The sequence below is a fragment of the Vanellus vanellus genome (assembly GCF_965231255.1).
Source record: "Vanellus vanellus genome assembly, chromosome: 1".
Classification (NCBI taxonomy): domain Eukaryota; kingdom Metazoa; phylum Chordata; class Aves; order Charadriiformes; family Charadriidae; genus Vanellus; species Vanellus vanellus.
Genome location: NC_138905.1, coordinates 15663331 through 15683647, shown reverse-complemented (window position 1 = coordinate 15683647; position 20317 = coordinate 15663331). Strand labels below are relative to the sequence as shown.

The following is a 20317-nucleotide window of genomic DNA, read 5'->3' as shown; positions in this document are numbered from 1 at the left end:
GTAGTTGAATACAAATATAAGAAGGTGTTATTTTTGAAGTGCTCTTGTGCTAGCTGTTCTCCTGCGTCTCAAGAACCCCTGCCAACAATGACTTTTGTGCCCTTTCTGGTCTCTTTGCTTGCATCAGTTCCGTGTTCCAAGTGCTAACTTTAAACCTTAAATCCTCATTCCTCCTTAAAGTGAGTTCACTTTTTACCTAACCATGCGCTGAACTGACAGTTGCCACAGATAGCTTGTGTTGTAATGTTTATCTATATCATTATGAATACTGAGAGGGATTGAGAAGAGTTGAGGAAAGAAAATAACTTTGTTGCTGCACATAGGAGTTGGGGGGGAAGGTGGGTTGGGTGGGTTTGTGTTTTTTTTTTGTTTTTGTTTTTTGTTTGTTTGTTTTTTGTTTTTTTTTTGTTTTTTTTTTTTTTTCAAGTCAAAACTACTGGACCTTCTCTCCTGCTCTCTTCCGAACAGGACTATAGACACCTGAAATAAAAAGCTCAGTGATGTTTCATCACAATGAGCTGTGATAGGATCACTGGTACAAGGTTACCATGAGGATCAATATTTAGATGTTTTGGTATTTCTATTACTGTATTTTAAATCTCAAAGCTAGATCTGAAGCAAATTAGTATCTGTCACCTGATCAAAGTTAGCACTGCTTTGAGCAGGAGGTTGAGAAAAGTTGGTGTGATTTTTTTTTTTTATTTATTTTATTTTTTTTATTTTTTTCCCCCCAGAGGTCCCTTCTTTGTAATGTTCTCTTTGTCTAATATCTGATGGCCCATTGTTTGCTTTTGCCCTGTTTTTTTGTCTTTTAGCCGGAGGCTCCCTGTTTGCATCATTGTGAGTACTTATTTAAAATATGTATTTCATCATAAAATCTAAAACTTCTATGAGTTTTCATATTGCCTGAGTAAAAATCCCTGCTAACTATAGGTTAAGTTTTTAATCTCATTCTCTGGGATGTAACGTTACACATAATATGGCTAAAACACTTTTATTAACCTTTAATATTTTTAACAAAACTGTGGTCCTGTCTATTTAGTATGTGCTTATCTACCAACTGAAGCTCCAGTTCTATGACAAACTGACTTTGTAACAAATAGCCCTGTTAGAGTCATTGGGATGGCTTAGTTATAAAATGGTAACTGTGGGTATTTTTGCACACGAGAGAAGGAATGGATTAGATCAGTATATGCCTCACTGATGGCTAAGGTCTAGCCAACAACTGAAACCAAAACAGAGTTGGAAAGCTTAGCACACTGATTTTTTTCAACAAAACTCAAATTTCATATGCACTCAAAGAGACGTTCCTGCTTTCCATAGGGCTGAAACTTTCCCTTACACTTTTTGTGGATGAAATAAGTGCATCCCATCCCCAGAGTGCTTTCCTTCAGAAGGCAGGGAGACAAAATATGGCAGGCAGGAGTATAGCTGGTAAAATACAGATCAACAGATATGTGGTTATGTTCTGTAGAAATTCAAGATGCATGTGTGTGTTCTACACAGCTAAATGTTAAGAGCGTCCCTGCTCTGCAGGCTAAGGTGAGTGTGACACGTCGTCCAGAGCAAGCAAGATTTTAAAAAGGAAAAATAACCACATGTCCCCTGCTGGTTCATTAGGATAAGACTTGTTTTCCTTTGCAAGAGGGAGGGACTGATGCAGAATCCTGCTGGCTTTGGTGTCTGCTGGAGTCCTGCAGCTGAGATGCAATGGGAAGTATTGTGCAGCAGGTGCAAGCAGCTGCTCTCGTTTTCCCTGGACACCCTCAAAGGGCTGAGCAGCCTTTGCCTTTGCATTAACACCACGTTCATGCTGGCAACACTGAAATACTCTGTCTTATTTACTCATGAGAGTGGGGAGGAGGTGTCTGACTGATTTACCAGCTTTATCTGGACTGCATAACAATCGCCATCACCACTGCTATCAGGAGATGCAGGGCACTTGATCCCTCTGTATTGAGGGAACAAAGGGCCTGGAAATCTGCCAGGTCTCTAGGTAAGGTATCCTCAGCTGGCAGCAGTCTCGCACGCTGCATGAATTCTCCTGGTAGCAGGCTATAGTTATGCAGCTCTAGCAAGTGAAATGAAGTATGATGCATGGTGTGCTACTAGAGAGGAATCGTGATCAGAAACCCATGGCAGGAAGAAAGGCTGGATGGTGGCAGTGAAGGAAAATGAAGCTGAAGGGTCAGTATGAGATAGTAATAGGGAACTCCCTGTTGGTGAACAGAATTCCATCAGCATTAGGAGGTGTTTAAGGAATTATGTAACTTGTGGTTTAGGGTGCTGTGACCAGTGATCTTGAGGGTCAGGCCTGTGTGACAATGCTGAGAAATGTACATACTGTGTGTGCTAACTGACACTAACTCCCAGAAGAGCCCTTGTCATGGGAGCTAGCGTGGTTTCAGTGGTGGCCGAGTGCTTTGCTACCAACCTGGAGGATAAGCCATAGGAACTCAATCCCAAGAGAGATCTGACAACGTCAAATCTTGTGCAGGCAGTGCTGAATGGAGTCACCCTGGGATCTGTAGCGCTACGGCCACTGTCACGCCAGTGAGCAAACCCATCTCAAACCCAGGCTGGAGCCAGGACCCTGAAATGCCAGCTGACAGGCCAGCACTATTTGTAGCTTACATTGCACTAGAGCTGAGCAGTGTTGTGATAGCTCTACTACAATAGAGTGAATTCATCGGGGCTCTGTCCCTGCTGGCACACCTCCTATTGCTAGCAGCAGAAGGTGTAGGTGTGTAGCTCTCACTGAAGGCAAGAAAGAGGATGGGGGCATTCTTGATGTGAAGAACTATGGGCTCCTCACCTGCTTGAGGACAAAGGGTAGCTGCAGCCTTTTAATTTTTCCCTATCCCCTAGAACCGAGCAGCCTGTAAAGCTGGGGAACTTGGCCATGCTGTGCTGCACCATGCTGGTTTGGCTGCCTGTCCTGCTGCGAACTCCTGAGGAGCTGGTAGGGTATCTCACTCTTGGAAGCTGTCTTAAGATAACCTCTGGTGCTTCCACAAATGCTTGAGTCTTGAGCAAGTCATGACTGTACATCAGGCATTCTGGATGATCCTGGATCATCTGCTTTTATTCTTGTGGCAGAACGTAGGATGTGTTTGTTTGTAGCAGATTTGCAGTATAGCCTAAAGCAAAGTTGTTGTCATGAATTCAGAGGCCAGTCTTTGCTGCTTGGTCACCTTTAATTATTAACTTGAGTAATAAAATTATTCAAAAGAATGTTACAGGGTAGGAGTGCATCCCCCCTCTTAAATACTAGTGAACGAGGAAGTTTCTTTCAAGGTTAAAATCAAGCCTGGGTATGCTGGTCACAGCTCGTGAGTTGTATTTTACTGTCTGACTCAAATGTGGAATTCCCTTTTCTTCTGGCATATCAAGTGAATCCAGGTGTGCCCTTAATAACACTGCCCTGAGTCAAAATTTCTGACTTGTATAAAGCAGGTGTCTAAAAACACTTTTCACTTCCAACCTCTAAAAACTTGCCTGTGCTCAGTAGCACTCTTGTCTAGATATATCATTCTTCATCTCAAGTCAGGAGGGCAGAAATGTAGAGCTGGGTCATGCCAGCCTTAAAACCTGTGCCCATATGGACACAATCAAAGGTTTTACCTTTTATTTCAGGGCAAGCACTCTAGGCCCTAGAGAAATCTGTGCTAACCGTGACCGTGTTTTTCTTGCATTCTTTCCTTAAGAAAATCTGTCTCAGACAGATCCTTTTCTCTGCTATCAATGTCTTCAGTCATTGCTTCACTGTGGATCCTGCTTGGCCAACATGGGGAACTCCCCCATCTTTTTTTTTTTTTTTTTTTTTTTTTCTTCTGGACCCAGTCCATAAGAAAAACAGTAACATATCAAAGTATTTTTATAGCTGATTCTAGGTAGGTTCCCTCTGGTTCTGCTACACCAGCACTCATTGCAAACAGTGGGGGTGTATTTGGGCAGCCAGTTCTCATAGTCCATTTTCTGTTTGAGGAACCTGATTGACTGCTGTTGCTGCCAGGAGTGCTGCATGTCCATGTGCCCCATCAGCAACGGGTGGTTTGTGCTTGGTATTATGTTCTGCCAATATTATCAGTAATTCCTCGTTTATTCATAAAATGCACCCTGTCTCTTCTTGGCTTGTAGCTTAATGTTAGTGCTGCCAGCTGCATTTTCTTCTCACATGTCTGCTCGGCAATTTGACTTAATGCAATCATCAAGGAGGCTGTATACTGGTCCTTTACTCACAGTCTGAGTAAAACCCGGTCTTCACACAAGCTGTCATCAATTTTCCCATTTTATTTCAATTCAGTTCAAAATTTGAAGTAGTCTCTAAAAGGACCGCACTGTAGTACACAGCTGTACTTGCTTTCGGTGGTCCAAGATCAGCAGCTATCTGCCTCAAGTCCCCTGTGTCATTTCTTGTCTTATATAGCAGCAGTAGTTTTACCTGATGCACCCCCTGTGTTGGGATGGTAATCTGTCTGCAATTATACATGCTGCAGTTTCCAGCTCACTTTTCTTTTCCCTTTTTTATATATCATCCCCTAAATCATCTTCCTCTGGTGATTTCAAATCTAATTCTCCACCACTTTCTGCCAGCTATTTTTAATTTTTGCATCCCGATCTGCATTTGCAAGCATCTAATTTTAGCTTCACATTTAATATGATCAGGTTCCCTTGGAGCTCTCCTTTGCTCTAGGGTGAATGGCTGCACTGTGCATGTTAATCCTTCTACTGGATTCTGCCGTTTTCTGCTTCTGCAGCTTTTCTTTCCCTTTTTCTGAATTGAAAATACCGTATTTCATTATTACTTTTTTGAGCCACTAGACTGTACTCTTTCTCCAGTTTCTTAGCATTTTCTTTTAAAACATAATTTTCAGATCAAAGTAGTTATTTTTCCCACACCAGCCACAGTGATACAGGAATTGTATCCTCAAGTTTCACTGCATAACTAGAGAACACTATATCACCCCTTCTCTTATGGGCTGAAATGAAACATCCCTTCTTCCATGGAGAGGTGCCTCTAGCCTGGAACATGTTGGGCTCTTTTTGTTGATTCCCTTATATTGCTCTGATCTTCACCTAGATCAGTTATTATCCTTTGGGTGGCATTAGTGGCTTGCTGAGGTCGCTGCCTGCAGTGACATAAAGACTGGTATCCAGTGAAGAAACAAAAGACTGGGCAGACTGTAAAGGACACGTGTTGACTAGCTAATGAAAAAACATTTTTTTTCTGGCCATGGGATGCCCTAGTCTGAACATGGCAAAAGGAAGCGATGATACCTTCAGACTGAAATTGCACTGTTCTTACACAAGGGCTTCATGGAGTATTGCATCTCAGGAGCCTTCCCCTGATCAAAGGGGGTCAGCTTTGTCTTTGGGCTCTTCACTGGTATGTTGTGCTTCTAGAGCTCCTGAAACAAGTCATTGTTGGAAACAGCCTGCAATCCAACTGAACATCTTCATTTGTTGAGCTGACTATCAAAGAAGAAATCTCTGGTAAGAAGCAGAAGAGGAGAGAAAAGGATGCAATGTACTAATAATGGGCCCAAAGCAGAGAGAGAGACATGCAATCCTTCATGATGGAGAAGCTCAGAGCTGATCTCAGGGTTATCAGGGTTCCACTACTAAGAACTAGTAGTGACTGTGGCACACAAGGCATCTTCATGACAGCGCACAAGCAATGAACCCAGGCACAGCACCAGCAGTGCCCCTGGAGAGGACTCCTGCAGAAATAGGTACGGTACTGGTAGGGTCTCTTCCCAGAAGATCACACAGATGAAGCAGTTACAGTTAGAGAAGAAAATAGTATGTGCCAGTAGAGGAGATGAGGGTGATTATTTTTAGCTTTAGTTTCCACAGAGACTGTGCATCAAAAGTAATGAGAAAGGACTGACAGGCACAGGACACAGTGAGGTTTACACTCAGCTCCATGAAGAGCATCTCTAGGATGAAGCTAGACCAAGGAATGAATTTGAGAAATGCATTACTAAATCAAAAAAGCCAAAGGGCCCATATTCCCATCTTGTTCTGAGGCTCTGAAAGCTCTTAATCAAGGAAGTAATTTAATTTTGAACTTTAGTGACCAGCTGTTTTTACACGTGGCCCATGTGGGCACTTCAGAGCTTTCAACCTTGCTGAAAATAGAGCAGGGCTGCTGGAGACTCTTGAAGAAGCAGAGATCTTGCAAGACCATGAACCTGTTCTCCTATGCGCTGTGCAGTTACTTGTGTGGATCTACAGCCAGTGCAATAAGCCTTCATTCTGGAGCAACAGCGTTTTACCTGCCATGCATCAGTGCTTATGCCCCAAAATGGGCAGGACTCTGAAGAATCAGTCCCCTCAGGATTAATCCCTTGGGGTACCATTCAGCTGCAACCACATAGCTGGTAACGCTGAAAGGACTGTGAATCTTCCACCTGAGAAGAGTCTGCAGAGTGATTACAGCTGAGTTCTGGCTGGAGGCACCCTGGGGCTGGCTACTGCTTTATTTTACTAAGTGGGTAAGTTCATGCTCTTTTAACTCAGGGGAAAAAGCTTCTGGTTCAGTGATGGGGCAGGATCTCTTCAGCAGCATGTAAGAACACAGTATTGATTCAGCCCTGGCTGTGTGAGGAAATCCCTGGGAGCATCCACCTTTGTCCTGACTTACCTGTCAGAACAGCACTGAAATATTGGTCTGAAATGTCTGTCACTTTAGTTCTTCATTGCTCATCTGAGCTTGCTCCCTCACACCAAGCACAACAGTGATGAGGAGAGGGGACAGAGTAGTATAAAGTACCAGCTGCAGCTTTTCTGGTCCTGGAGGGTACATTAAATCCAGTAAGCTGTCAGGTGTCCCACAGAGATTATCCAGTCAGGGAGAGTCACACCAATGCTCTGCTTGCTCCCCCCTGCGCACTCATCCTCTCCAGAGCCAGTGGGGTAGGTAGGACCTAAAAACTCCACCTGGCATCAGGCAAAGTAGTTGGGGAAATTCCTCTGTGAGCTTGATAAATCACTGAGCTTGATATGTCGCTGTTGAGCACCGTCACAATTCTGGTCTCTCTAGTCAGGCTCAGAAGTGCATGCTGAGGCACCTAGGGAGGCTTTTGGGGCAGTGTTCAACTTCTTCAGACGGTTTCAGAGCTGGGTAGCAGCTAAATAGGTGAGGCTGCATATCTAGACTTTAGTCCTTGCCTTTTAATCTTCCATAGCAAGTAAATAGTGCTGTCTCTTGGTGTAGGGAATAGCAAATATGTTCTGACAGGAGATGACTGGCAGAAAGTGGTGTCCATTTTGATCTCTTTGAATGCTGCCACTTTTCCGAATTGGTTCCCCAAACCCCCCACCCTGGAATTTTGGGGGTGTCTGATCTTGTAGATGCCTCTGCCCCATGGTGCATGCTCTCATGTCTGTAAGGCTGTTCCAAAGCAAGTACATCAGATAGCTCTGGTTGATGGCAGTTAACGGGAAAGCTCAGCCTCTTCTGTAGGTATCAGTGTGGTAATACTGCTTGCACGAAGTGGGGTATTGTGGGGAGAAGAATTCAAGAAATTCAATGTGAAAATGGATTGGATCCAATTCCTTAAGGCTTGGCTGTCCATGGCCATGCAGAGAAACACCAGAGCGTCCTTCCCACCTGCTAGTTGCACCCAGTCTGCACAGATATGAAAGAGTAGTCGATGAAGTACAGGAGCATCTACCCTCTGGCTTACATAAGCAGTAAGGAAGGGTTCAACTCAGTGTGGTGAAGGGAAAAGCTCAAAGAAAACAGAAAATAAGGCACTTGGTTATTCCAGAAGTGACCCAGTGTGCTCTGCCAGAAAATTAATCCTATAATGGGATCATCATCTCTCTCTCTCTCTCTCTCTCGATATGTCTACAGTGCTACAGCACGTTGATGATCCAGCTTTTTTTCCTTTGTTTTCCTCAAATTTGCTTGTTCTTTCTGCCTGTACCCTCCTTCCCGGGCTCCTTCCCTCCTCCTGCCCCCGGGCTGGCGGTCCCGGGAGGCCGCGCCGCCCTGCGCAGACCCTCCGCGGAGGTATGGGCGGATACACAAATTTGTATCCGGGGGGGGGGGGGGGAACGGGACCAAAAAAAAAAAAAAACCCAACCCCAAACAAACAAAAAAAGCCTTTCGGTCTGGCGGTCTGGTTCCCCGCCGGCAGACCCGCTGGAGGTCAGTGTTGCTCCGCTAAAGCTGCGGCAGCGCCGGAGCCCGCTCCCCGGGGCTGCCCCGGGGCTGCGGCCGCGGGATGCGGTGGGAGCCCGGAGCTGCGGCCGCCCCCGGGGGCGGGCTGGGGGTGTCGGTCCTGTGCCACCGCGGCTCCGCCAGCTGGCAGGGGCAAGGCTCAGCCTGGGATGTTCAGACACGCTGCGGTTGTGCTTCTGTAGGGGAGCTCCGTGCCTCAGTTTCCCTCTCTGAAATGCAGTGCGTGGGACTGACCTGCTTCCCTCCTCTTTGACAGCAGTGCCCGGAGGCCCTGGTGAGAGGCTTCAGCTAGCTAGTCACTGACCAGATGGCAGAGACCCCTTCTTTGCCATTGCTTTTAGTAATTACTGGAGAGGAGAGGTGGCTAGAGCAAGCTGGGATCAGGGGATGCTGATGCACCTCTTCCCTGGGGCCTGTGTGGCCAGACGTGCACATGTTGTCCTGGCAGCCCGCCTGGCCTTTGTTGGATGCTGTGCCCAGAGCTCTGCCAAATGTGCGGATCCATCAGCCTGTGGGCCTGCCAGCTTTGCTGCCTACAGGGCCAGACACCAGCCCGCAAACCCTCCTGGAGGTTTGTTGGCACCGGGATATGCACAGCACCTCTGGAAACAGTCTGCTGTCACAGCTTACTGGCAGGCAGGGTGCCATGGGGTGAGCCTGGCATGGACACCCCGGCCAGGCAGGCTGTGCTGGGCCCAGTGGGGCTAATCCAGGCAGGTCCTGTGCAAATATGGCACTGCTGCTCCTGTCTGCATGGCCACAGTTAGTATCCACAGGAAGGAATTGAAAATCAGGGGTGACTACGTGGCTGGTCCAAGCCCTGCCTTGCCCATGTCATTGACCATCTGCCTTTTTCAAGCCCTGGAGGTTAAGCAAGGACTCACCTTCCAGATCAAATCCCAGGGAGTTTATTGACGTGCAGCAGCTGGAGGTTGGTACCAGAAAACTGCAGAGCAGTGGCATCCTTGAACGATGTTCAGAGTAAGATCTATCGATCTATTTTGTTTGTACGTGTGTCTTTCCCTCAACAATATGGAGCTTGCTGCAGAAACTCACTGAAGCTTGTATTTGTTGTCTTCGATCTCCTGGCCGGGCCTATGCTCTTCTTACTTGGCTGCTCCGAAGCACATCTCCTGCTGTGCTTCCAAATGCAGAGTGACCCCAAAGGCAGGTCCCAGAAAGCAGCCCGCAGACCTCAGAGTGCTATCACTGCATGGGTGGTGCTCCATCTCCTCCTGAGATCTGAGCAGGCAGCAGCAGAGCCAGGCTGACCTCTGTGCTCAGCGTCCTGCTGATTTTCAGCTTCCTCAGGCACTGGTGCAGTGGCACAGACCTGCCCTGTCCTGAACAATCTGGGCTGATCTACCTTTGTGTGTGCAGTGTGTAGACATTGACATCTGATGTAGTCAGCCAGAAAGAGCTGCTTTTCGGGCACAGCTCAACTGATCTATTCTAGACAGATGTCTGCTTTGCAGTAAGTCACCCCCAAGTGTCTCTTTCTCCCCAGTGACTACATGGGGAGCCTGCAGCAACTAGCTCTGACAAGGCATGTGCTGGTGAAGCCCAGCAGGTGCCAAGCCTGTGTTCAGCCTTTCAGCTGGAGCCTTGCAAAGGGCCTGTTGTGGTTGCAGATCTCGGGCAACTGATCAGCTGGGGCATGTGCAATACGCAGTTGTGGCTGCTTGCTGTTCAAGTGTTACTTCCATTGAGGTGTTGCAATCTGACTGGGTCTCACAAAATAACCTAGCTGCTAGGCTCTTTCTTCAGGAGAAGGAAGATCATTCCCCATGTCTAACCCCGGTCTCTGAGGGGGTCCAAGCCCCATCTCCTGTTCCTAGTGAGCAGTCACAAAGTAGCAGCCTCCTGGGCAGACATTTGCCATCTCTGCAGTTGAAACTGTTCTCCAGTGTAGGCCTCTTGGAGGCCATGAACAAATACAGTGTCAGCACTTTTACATTCCTTGATATAAATGAAGTTACATGGCCAGAAGCTGAGACTTTTGATGTTTATTGCAAGTGCTATTTATAATACCAACATGAAAGTAGAGTATTATGCATTAGAAGTACGTTCACTTTGGAGAAAAGCACCAAAAAAGCAGTAATGTGATCACACATAAACTACTGGGGGAACGACACCCAGTCAGGAAAAGTGACCTGTGCTCTCTCATAATTGCTCTTGAAACTTTCAGAGCAATGTTAATCCAAAGGTCTCAAAGCACTTCAGAGATGTGTAATAGGCAGAGACGCAGCAATCAAAAGCTGTGGCAGAGCTCATGCTAATTTTTGTAGCCTTTGGATAAAATTGATGTACAACGTGCAACAGGCAGCTGGAGGTCAGGAACTGTTGCCCCCAGCCACTCTGCTTGAACCACCAGGCGCCTTTCTTCCTCTTCTAGTCTTAGCTTATCAGTGTCATCACTCTAAAATAAATGGCACCAAAGTTCACACCTTGTAACTACATGCACAGAGACTGACAGAGCTGTTAAAGACTAGAGAGGCCGTTCCCATCATCTAGTCTGACCCTCTACAGCACACAGTATCCATTCTTGACTTCTGAAGTCTTCCAATGATGGAAAGGCCTCACAGTCTTAGCTAATTGTTCCAATAATTAAATGCTTTTATTGTCTAGAGCCTGCACTTAATCCTTGCTCTCGGTCCATCTAGTGGCAGTTTTCAACACTGAATCTCTGTTCTCAAAGACACTTCTGAATGAAAAAAGCCCAAAAGCTGGTTTAGCAATTAGATGAGGTTTCTAACATTTAAAGCTATACTGCACAGCATAAGTATTATAATTTGTATTTCATGAAACAATATATGTTTCTTTTGCATATATTCAAAGTATCTTTTCATATATCGTTCCATCCAATATGCAATAAGTGTACATCTAGGTCAGTCAGTTCTGTCTTTTGTGCTTTTGCTCTACCAAAGAGATGAATAGCTGTGCTTCAGCTCAGTGAGACCTGAATTCATTCTTGATTCCTTCACAGGGAGGAAAGTCAATAGTAGTACAGGCAGCTGATAAGAAACATGTGCTGCTTTTGCATAAAGCTGATGCTCTGATAAAACCTTGTTATTCCTTGATTTTGTTGATCCTGAGCAAGGAAAGTAGTTTTGTGCATGGCTAAAATAAGATCTTACAGTGAAGACCAGGGTGAAGAATTAGTTGGAGCTGGAGGTCAGCATGTTGAACCAACAGTGTGAGTCAGAAAGCACACAGCAATGTTTTAGGGTCAGCACATTTGTTTCCTCATGCAGCAAGTTGCATGGGACTTGCAAGACAGCTTATCTTGTCTCAGCCTGCCCCCAAAAGGCTGAGTACACCAGCTAAACTCACCTCAACTGGCCAGGGGCATCCTGGGCAGTCTTAGCTCTTAGATCTGGCAGCTTGTAGACCCACGGTGCCTCTTTGTAAAGCTGTCAGTTTTTCAGAGGTTAGAGTATGTAAGCATCACTACGAGGGTAGCTGGTTTTCACCTAGCTGTTGGCCAGCTGTGGGAGACTACAGCACCAGCAGTGTTGGCTGTGACAATGCGTTTGCATACATGGATGTTCAGAGCATGCTGTGATACCGTGTTATGCTGCTGTTGTTTGGGTTGTTTTTTTTTTTCCTGAGAAGGAAGGAAAGAAGTTTGTGCAGTTCAGCAGCAGGAACAGTAGTAAAGAAAGATGGGGGTTTATCCACCTCTTTCCAGGTTTCCTGGCTGAAACTACAGCCTGTCTCCGCCTCCCCTTAAAAAAGGTAAGTATCTCTTAATCACAAAAGTAGAATGAGAGGAATCAAGGAAGCAGAGTGGCTGCCCTAGAGAAAGGCTCAGAAAAAATAAATACAAAAGCCTGTGTGTCTTCCTGTCATGAAAAAAATGCAGTTAACTTCTTCAGGTAGCAAAGATTTAATGTTTGTAGGTGCCAGGCGTGCCTGTGGGTAGCTTGGTGTGAGAGCGATAGAAAGATCAGAGTTACAGCAGTACTACTGGTTACCAAAGAATTTCTCTATGCCATTGGAGAACCACCTGCATAGAAATAGAATATATCATATTTACAGCAAATGAATGCAAACAATGGTGGGTTGGAGCTCTGAATGTGTGGCTAGACCTGTTGGTGCTGGAGGGTCAAACAACACTATAACAACCACCACAGACACAGTAAACCGATAACTTGCTCAGAGACCATAAGTCACTCTTTGCTATCTCTCTTATTGTGGTATTTAGGGCACACTGGGTTTCTGATTGCGCAATGAAACGGCATTTGACTGAAAACATTTGGTGTTTGTAAGGGAAGTTGTTCCTGAGCCAAAACGCTCCTTGGGAGCGCAGCAAATAGCTGCAGTACCGTGACGGGTGGTTTTGTAAAGTGTAGGCTCCTCGGTGAAATTACCCATGGTGTCTCCGTCCAGGCTCTCTATTGTATGACAAAAACCAAGGTATGTGATAGATTGGATAAAATCTTCATTGACTGCCCCGGCTCAACTTAAACCGAGTATTTTCTTTTGCCACCTGATACCAGTCCCTTGCCACCAAAAAAACTTTTTGTAATCAGGAAAGAAAAGAAGCCCAGACATGGAGTATTAAATCATCATTTATAATTAATTTTCTTCAGATTAAAATAATTTTCTGAAACCTTGTAGGGTTTGCTTGTTTTTTATCAGGTTCTTAGACAGCACTTAACATTATACATGCCCACACTTGGAAAAGATTATTTCACCCCATGTGTTTACTGTCATTCTTCTGAGTGTGTTCCACTTGATTCTGTAAAACATTAAATATGCCAGAGGAAAAACCAAAGGTAGAAGATATTGAATGCTTCTAGTGTTACAAAAGATAAATAAGCTGAAAGCATTGACATGACAGCCTGAGATACCATAACAAGCTGTGGGTTTTCTCCACTCCAAAACTGCTTTCAATCCATGAGCTTTACTACAGCAAGATGGGAGGGTAAGGAAGGGCTGAAATAAAATACTGAATGAAAAGAAAATATTTTTCACTTTTACCAGCAAACTTTTTAACCCTGGTGGGCTTTTCACACATTCTGCTGCTCAGCAGGGACAGGAGACCCCATTCACTGGTGCGAAAGCATGTCTGTGTGTATGCTGCCCTCCCCAAAGGCAGTCAGAGGACATGGCTGTGCTGGCCTCGGGGCACAGAGCTCTTCCAGGAAGAAACTGCCAGTGGCTATAGCCCAGGGCAGTGGGCAGCAGATGCTTCTGTCCATGACTCTGCTTTCGTTTCCTCTTCTCCCCTTTTCACATCCTCCCCTTCTCTCCCACTCTTACCTGCACCTGCTAAAGGTAAGTCCAGCTTCATCCTGCCTTTGGGTCTGGTTTACGTAGCAACAGCCGCCTTACGTTTTGTAGCTGAGATATATATAGAGAAAATCATGTCTGAATCTTTGGCTGTTCAGAATGAGGGTTGTTTGGGAGGTGCCTTGGAGACTCATGCACTCTGCTTTAAGGCTGGCTTAACAGCAACGCAGTGTTCACTTTGGGAGAGGAGATCAGTATCTGCCTTGGGGGGCTGGCGAGGATAACCCCCTGTCCTCAGACTCCTCTTTCTGCTTTTGTAATCTCAGCCCATCCTGGCCTGGTGCCTCTGATTGCCCTGCCGAGGGCTTAGCAGCTGGTTTTGTCTCTGCAGTTGGCTCTTTCCTTTTCTCTGAAGGCGCTCTTTTGCTTGGTGCCTCTGCTCTGTCTGTCCCTTGGCCACTACCATCTGTGGCACTGGATGTTACCTGCATGGCCAGTGCCGGCTGAAGGGGCTCGTTGTTCTTCTTCCACCTCCGGGCCCCTGACCGTGTATTGAATTCATACATTTTGCCAGTAACTTGCAAGGGAGAAAACACAACTAATTAAAATCATTCCTGCTTTAGCAGATTAAGACATAACAGTTCTCCTCCGGATGGGGTTGAAATGAGAAACATGAAGCACCTGGAAAATCAGCTGAGTTGGGGAGGTGGCCCCGAGAAAGAAAGCCTCACTTCCACAAGTGAGTTTGGGGACCTGGGCATCATGGTGGCTGCTCAGAGGAGATGCTATTCTATCAGTATAAAAACCAGGTCTGCGGTTCAGGGAAAAAGGATGTTCTTATACATACCTCATCCATCCTCATACCTTATCTATACCTCTATCCAAGTTATGGCTACCATAGATCAACATGGGCAATGTAACAAACACATCCATAGTCCTTAGCTGTCAGGGCTAACGCTCCCAAAACTTTTGCCTCTGGCCATGCTGAGCAAGGCCACTGTGTATGTCTCTGCCTATTTTTTCAAGTAGAGTTGTCTACCTGAGGTAGCAAAACCCACTGGGAGCACATTAGGCTACATACATCTTCCAGACCACGTCAGGTCATCTAGGTTGACCCTAGATTCGAGATCTGGGATCCCCAACGTGTTTTGGCTGGATGCATTGCTTCTCCACTTGCACAACATGCTTTCCTCCAGGCTTGCTGTGCACAGTGTCATTAATAGAGTGAAATACTATGTATTTTCTGTTTGTGCAAGTACATGCTTCCCTCATATATAAAAAATATTGTTAAATTTGGGTTGTTAAGCACACATGGCTACCTTTTCTTGTTAGAAAGATTTTTGTCCTTCTTCAGATTTTACGGGTAAAAGCAAGTATCTTCTCCTTCAGTTCATTTACTACCCAGAGATAGGTGGAAAAATTGTGATGTGTCCAGTGTGATTGGCTCACAGTTGAAAACACTGTCTCTTGCTAAACAGATGGAGAATCAGGAGCTATAGTGGCACTTCTTGTAATTAAACATTATTCATATGAGACAAACAAAAGACCATTAATGCCTGGAAAGAAATGGTGGTTACGTGTTACTACATGTTACAGTTTGTATCAGAATTAATGGTTTCTGACACATTAACACAATTTGAGCTATTAAAGTTGAAACTGGATCTCTTTAGATGTTATTTTTTCTGACTGCTTACAAGGTGGGTATGTGTTAAAGCAGCCCAGATCAGGAAGCAGCTCCTGAGCATCCCTCCTAATCATATTCAACAGATGATGTCCTGGGAATTATGAAATCTCATTTCTAAACCACCAACACTTGATCCTCTAAGGTTTGGGATGAGCCATAGAGGGGAGGCAGGGGAGTCGAGGGGTGAGTGGGGAGCACACATTTATCTGCTGACACCACAAAGCTGTGTTATAGCTTAATGTTTTCGTCAGGCATGACACAAACACTATGGCTCTGAGGGCAGTTTGGATGGGCTCAGATATCCTTAAGTCTGGTGTGGTCAGGTTTGCTGAGGAAGGGAGCCACCAGCTGTCCCACAAAAACACCAGGAAGCAGCTCTTGCAGTGGCCCAGAGAACATTCATGTTTCATATAGTACAAATGCAGTTACACAGGAAAAACGCCAGGACTTTGGAGCCCATCCCTCCAGACCTCTTTATAAATAGCAGGTGGGCTTGGACCTGGACCAAACTGGTCTTGAGCAGCCTTGTGGATGGGCTTAATTGCACAGTAGGTTCCCATTTGTTTGCCCCAATTCTACTGAAGTCCCCATGCCTAGTGTTTCCCATTAGCTCACAGCATCCAACAGCTCCGAGCCAGCTAATAAGAAACACAAGGTACAGGCACTTGAGTGGAAATTTCGCCAGATGAATCCAAGCCTTGAAATAAGCCTGCCTTCTTCTGGATAATTTTTAGACCTATTGTTTCAGACCAATTTTCGGATCTATTTGTTAAAGGCTTATTTTGTCTGACTGTCACATTTTACCAGGCAGCCCCTCCCCCTCCATGCTGGGGCCCTCAGCCATTAGACGCAGGGCTGCGCACCCTCATGGCAGGCCAAGCAACGTGGCGTGGGCTCAGGCAGGGGCTGTGGTTCAGGGGGATGAGCTAAGGCAGATCAACCCTTAGAAAAAAAATATTTTTCTGTTATGAACCCTGCTGCAGAGCACAGTGGCCATCACCTGGGGAAGGGGATAAGCACTACACTTCCTGGGTCATCCCCGCAGGAGGTCATCCTGGGTGATCATTGCAGCAGGAGGCTTGCAGCAAATTCCTCCTCCCCTCTCACCTTCCAATACCAGATCCGTACATTCAGGTTTAGCAGAGGATCAGTGAATAGTCTGGCCACCATACATGTGCTTTCGAGGGACATAAGTATATTTTACCACTAGAAATACTACTAGGGCACTCTCTTGATTTTCACTGTCTGTGAAATATAGTTCCCTTTCTCCTTGGAAACAGCAAACCTGAAATACGAAATGCAAATGTTGAACCATATTTAAATCAACTAATCCAGTTTGTTTCCAGCCAAATATTCATATCCACTGTTAATTGCTTTTTATTACCTGGGTCTCTGGCTTCTCCATCAAAGACAGTGCTTAGCTTTGTCATTGTCTGTGAAGAGAGACAAAATGTGAAATGAATCCTGTGAATCAGTTAAGCAAGAAGGAGGAGCAGTGACTTGGAAATGGTGACCTACATGGATGGAGGCGGATTTGTATAACCTGCGTATTGCATTCCTGTAGGCTGGGTTTAATCAAAACTGGCAACAAATGCCATTTGTGGTGTAGGGTGTTGCCACTAGATGTTCAAAGGAGAATTAATAAGGTCTGACACGCTAAATGCCTCCACGTGTGTAACCACAAGAGGGTCACCTCCACCCAGAGAAGGCTTGGGAATCCCCTCTCTGAAGAATTTGGGGAGGAAGAGTACACTAATGAAAGTGCCTTGCAACCTTTATGCTTTTATGGCTATGAAAAAGGAAGGAGCCCCCAGATCTAGAAGCAAAGAAACATCTATTACAGTGGAAATAACTATGGCATTTTGCTGCAAACAGCTTATCAAGACCAAACTCTTTGCAGCTTGGGTACACTTGGGTACCTGACTGGTTGCACTCAGGCAGGTCAGGGTTAGCTGCACAGGTCAATGGTGTCTCAGCAGCACAACGTTGCCATCAGTGAAGCTGGGGAACTTGTCGTCCTGCCTCTGCAGCTGCAGCGAGTCTCATTGTCACTGCTCCAGTCACAGCCTATCTGGCCTCTCATGCATGGGGCTGCAAGAGGCTGGAGAATTTGGCATCTGGAAGCAATGGGGTCACAGCGCGGGTGAGCACCCATCACACCCAGTGCTGCCTCCAAATACAGAGGCCAGCTGGGGCACTGAAGTGTTTTGCATTTGGGGCAATCTTTTTTTCCTTGCCTATCATTTTGATATTCTCTTTGGAAAACAGACATCTTTCATAGAAAGGGTCCTATGATTATATTGCATGATGGTGCTGGGCAAAACTGGGTTCTGTTTTGAGTCTGGCTGTACTTACCACAACCACTTCTTTCTTAGGTTTCTTCTTTTCTACAGAAAAGGAAATGCACATTGTAAAGAATCAGATTTTTCTGACAGTGACTATAGATACTAAAGCCAAGATTTCCTCAAACAAATAGACATTTTTGGTACTCAACTTCTGAGGCATCTCACATGAGCCTCATTTCTTTTCAAAGGATGATCCCTCATACTGTTTGAAAAGCAAACTGCTTCATAGTATTTTGGAGTAAGAATCCACAGTTGCCGATGACTAATCAAATTTTAGCCTTGAAAAGTCTTATTCCTTCAGTACTGAATAAATTACAATGGTTTCTTTAACAAATTTCCATTTCTAAATAATATGAACAGATATAGAAATTCACCTTTGAGGATATTTGAACTACAAATGTAGATTATTTTTTTCCATGAATGTTTGTAGTTGCAAAGCTTGTGCACTCAAACATGTGCTTGGAGACAAAACAGGGAAGTGCTGCAGATCCAGTCAAGTAAAATTCAGATTGAAGAACAGTTTGGGTATGTGTGAATTTACCACACTATTAACTCATCCCACATGCAAACAAATAGAGCAGCAGTGCCATGGGCATCTCGACAGCATAGATTTGTGGATGATACCCAACTAGTTGCTATGATTTCTTCTTGCTCGCTCCTTGCCAATTTGTTTAATGGCCTTTCTGTGGAGAACTGTATGCCTGGCCACCAACAAGCTTTACAACCGGGTGTGCAATACTCTGAAGTGCTGCAGATGGGTCTTAACCTGAGCACTGATGGGAAACCTGGCCTTTGCTGCCCAGCGTTTGGGTACCAGTTTCTCAGAAAGCATCAAGCATCCATTTTTTGGAAACCAGCCAATGCTGAAATGTTTCAAATTGGGCAACCAAAAGAACAACTAATTTTGTTGGGTTTTGTTAGTTGTGTTTTTTTTCAAGCTGGGAGATGCTGATTGAGGAGAGGCAGTTATAAAAACAGGGTTTTACTGAGCCCATATGAGCCACGTGTCCGAGCAGAAAGCTAATGGGGCTAAAAGGAACATGACTGCTTAAAAAAACACTTTTAATTTTACATGCAACTTACACCCCTGCTAAGTTATACAAATCCCTTTAAAAGCACCAATGCTTTAGAATAAGTCTTCAGGTACATGAAGTAATGGTGTCAAGGGAGTAAATGAAGGGAGCAGAGAACAGGGAATTAGAGTAGAGACAACTTTGAAGGTGCTGTAGAGGGATAGGATTATTTTTCAACAGATAGCATACAAATTGCGTGTGAAAAGATACAATAATACTTTAGCATCCACGCCAGAATACCAGGCTACTCTGAATTTGGTTTTTACCTAATAGTTAATAGATCTGAAGACCAAAAGGACTGTGATGTCACCTAGGCAGGCCTCCCATAATCAGCCAGGGTTATTTAATCTCAATACTCTTGTAATTGTCTAGAAATGGATTTACAAATTTTACACAGAATCATAAACAAGGTCTTGTTGTGAAGTATTAAAATACAGAAAGGAGATACACACCTGGAGCGTTTATCCTGTAACGAAAAAAGGATTAAGAGTGTAGTTAAAAAATGTCATACTTTCACCTACATAAAAATATCATGCTTTGTTCTCTTTCATTTGGCAAGAAGGATGTGTTTCCTTGAGTTCTGAGATTTGCTTGATTTGTTTGGTTTCTGGTTTTACTTTCACTGAAGGCCTGCATCATTTAATGCTGCTCCCAAACAGGAAAACAACCCTGAGCATTGCTCTAACACCTCTCCAAGAAGGGATGATATTAAAAAATATAAAGTCTTATTGATGATAGCATGTTGGATTTATATTATCTGGAAAAATATTTTTTCAGATATTGTCATCTTGTTCCATCCTTGGAGGAAGGTCAATTTTTTGGATCTGATGTGCTCAAATAATACCTTTTAAAATATTTGAAAGGTTGTAAACGTTTATGAAAATATAGAAATTGCTTTTTAATCGGAGAGCCTGGCCCAATTAATAAATAATAACAATAGCCAAACTATATGCTGCTAGATTTGTCTTTTTTATCACAAATTACTAAATTCCTTGCACACACCATTTGAATTATAATTACAGTCATATATTACCTCTTTACGTTTACCATAGTTTCTAAATTTAAGCCCAAATCCTGAGAATACTTAGAGAAATATGGTTTTATAATCCTAGTCCATTTAAAGAGCTGCTTATCTTTGTTTTGTGAAGTAAAAAGTCAATTTAGAGGCAGTCTGGCTCCAGTCCGCTGAGAAGGAAGCCAGTGGCGATCTCTGCTGCTTCTCACAATGAACCAGAATTGGTCCCAGGTGCTTCCGTGGCTTTTGCCAAGCATGAGCGCTTAGGGATACCATGAAGTTTTATGGGCCAGAGCCTTGCAACAGGCTTGGGTAAAACTCTAGGAACTCTGCAGGAGTTTTGCCTGAACAAAGAATTTGGCATGAGCACCAAGGAAAGGACTCTGGGGTCCATAGCTGAGAGGAAGGAATATGCATCCAGTAACTACCTAGATGGGAGTTCCCTTGGTGTGTGAGCCAAATACAAACCAAAACCATTTGGGTTCTTGGTGAGCACAGTCAAGCACAGGCTCTGACTACGCCTTATGAGTGTAGCTGCTTTTAGAGGTCATAATTGTTCATTCCACTGTTACCTTCAGCTAATGCTTTTGTTAAACTGTTAGTAAATCCATGAAATAAAATTCCATGGGCATTTTTCCTTGACTTCATATCATTAACACCAAATATCCCTGTAGCTGGTAGTAGCATTTACTACAGCACACAGCATACTGCTATAAAATATTAAAAGCATAGATTTCATTGTGGCTGAAAGGCCTGAGTTCTCTCTGT

At 44.6% G+C, this 20317-nt stretch overlaps 1 protein-coding gene across 1 annotated transcript in view; it reads right to left on the bottom strand.

Annotated features, from left to right (window-relative positions):
- Nucleotides 1–13683: 13683 nt before the first annotated feature.
- The window catches only part of CDHR3 (cadherin related family member 3), a gene marked incomplete at both ends in the record, with an annotated part of 43265 nt that continues 36631 nt past the window's right edge, over nucleotides 13684–20317 (bottom strand). The window contains 4 exons of the mRNA XM_082497993.1: nucleotides 13684–14009; nucleotides 16501–16549; nucleotides 17472–17503; nucleotides 18987–19000. Of these exons, the coding sequence (XP_082354119.1) occupies nucleotides 13684–14009; nucleotides 16501–16549; nucleotides 17472–17503; nucleotides 18987–19000 (421 nt within the window). The remainder of the gene's footprint in view (nucleotides 14010–16500; nucleotides 16550–17471; nucleotides 17504–18986; nucleotides 19001–20317) is intronic.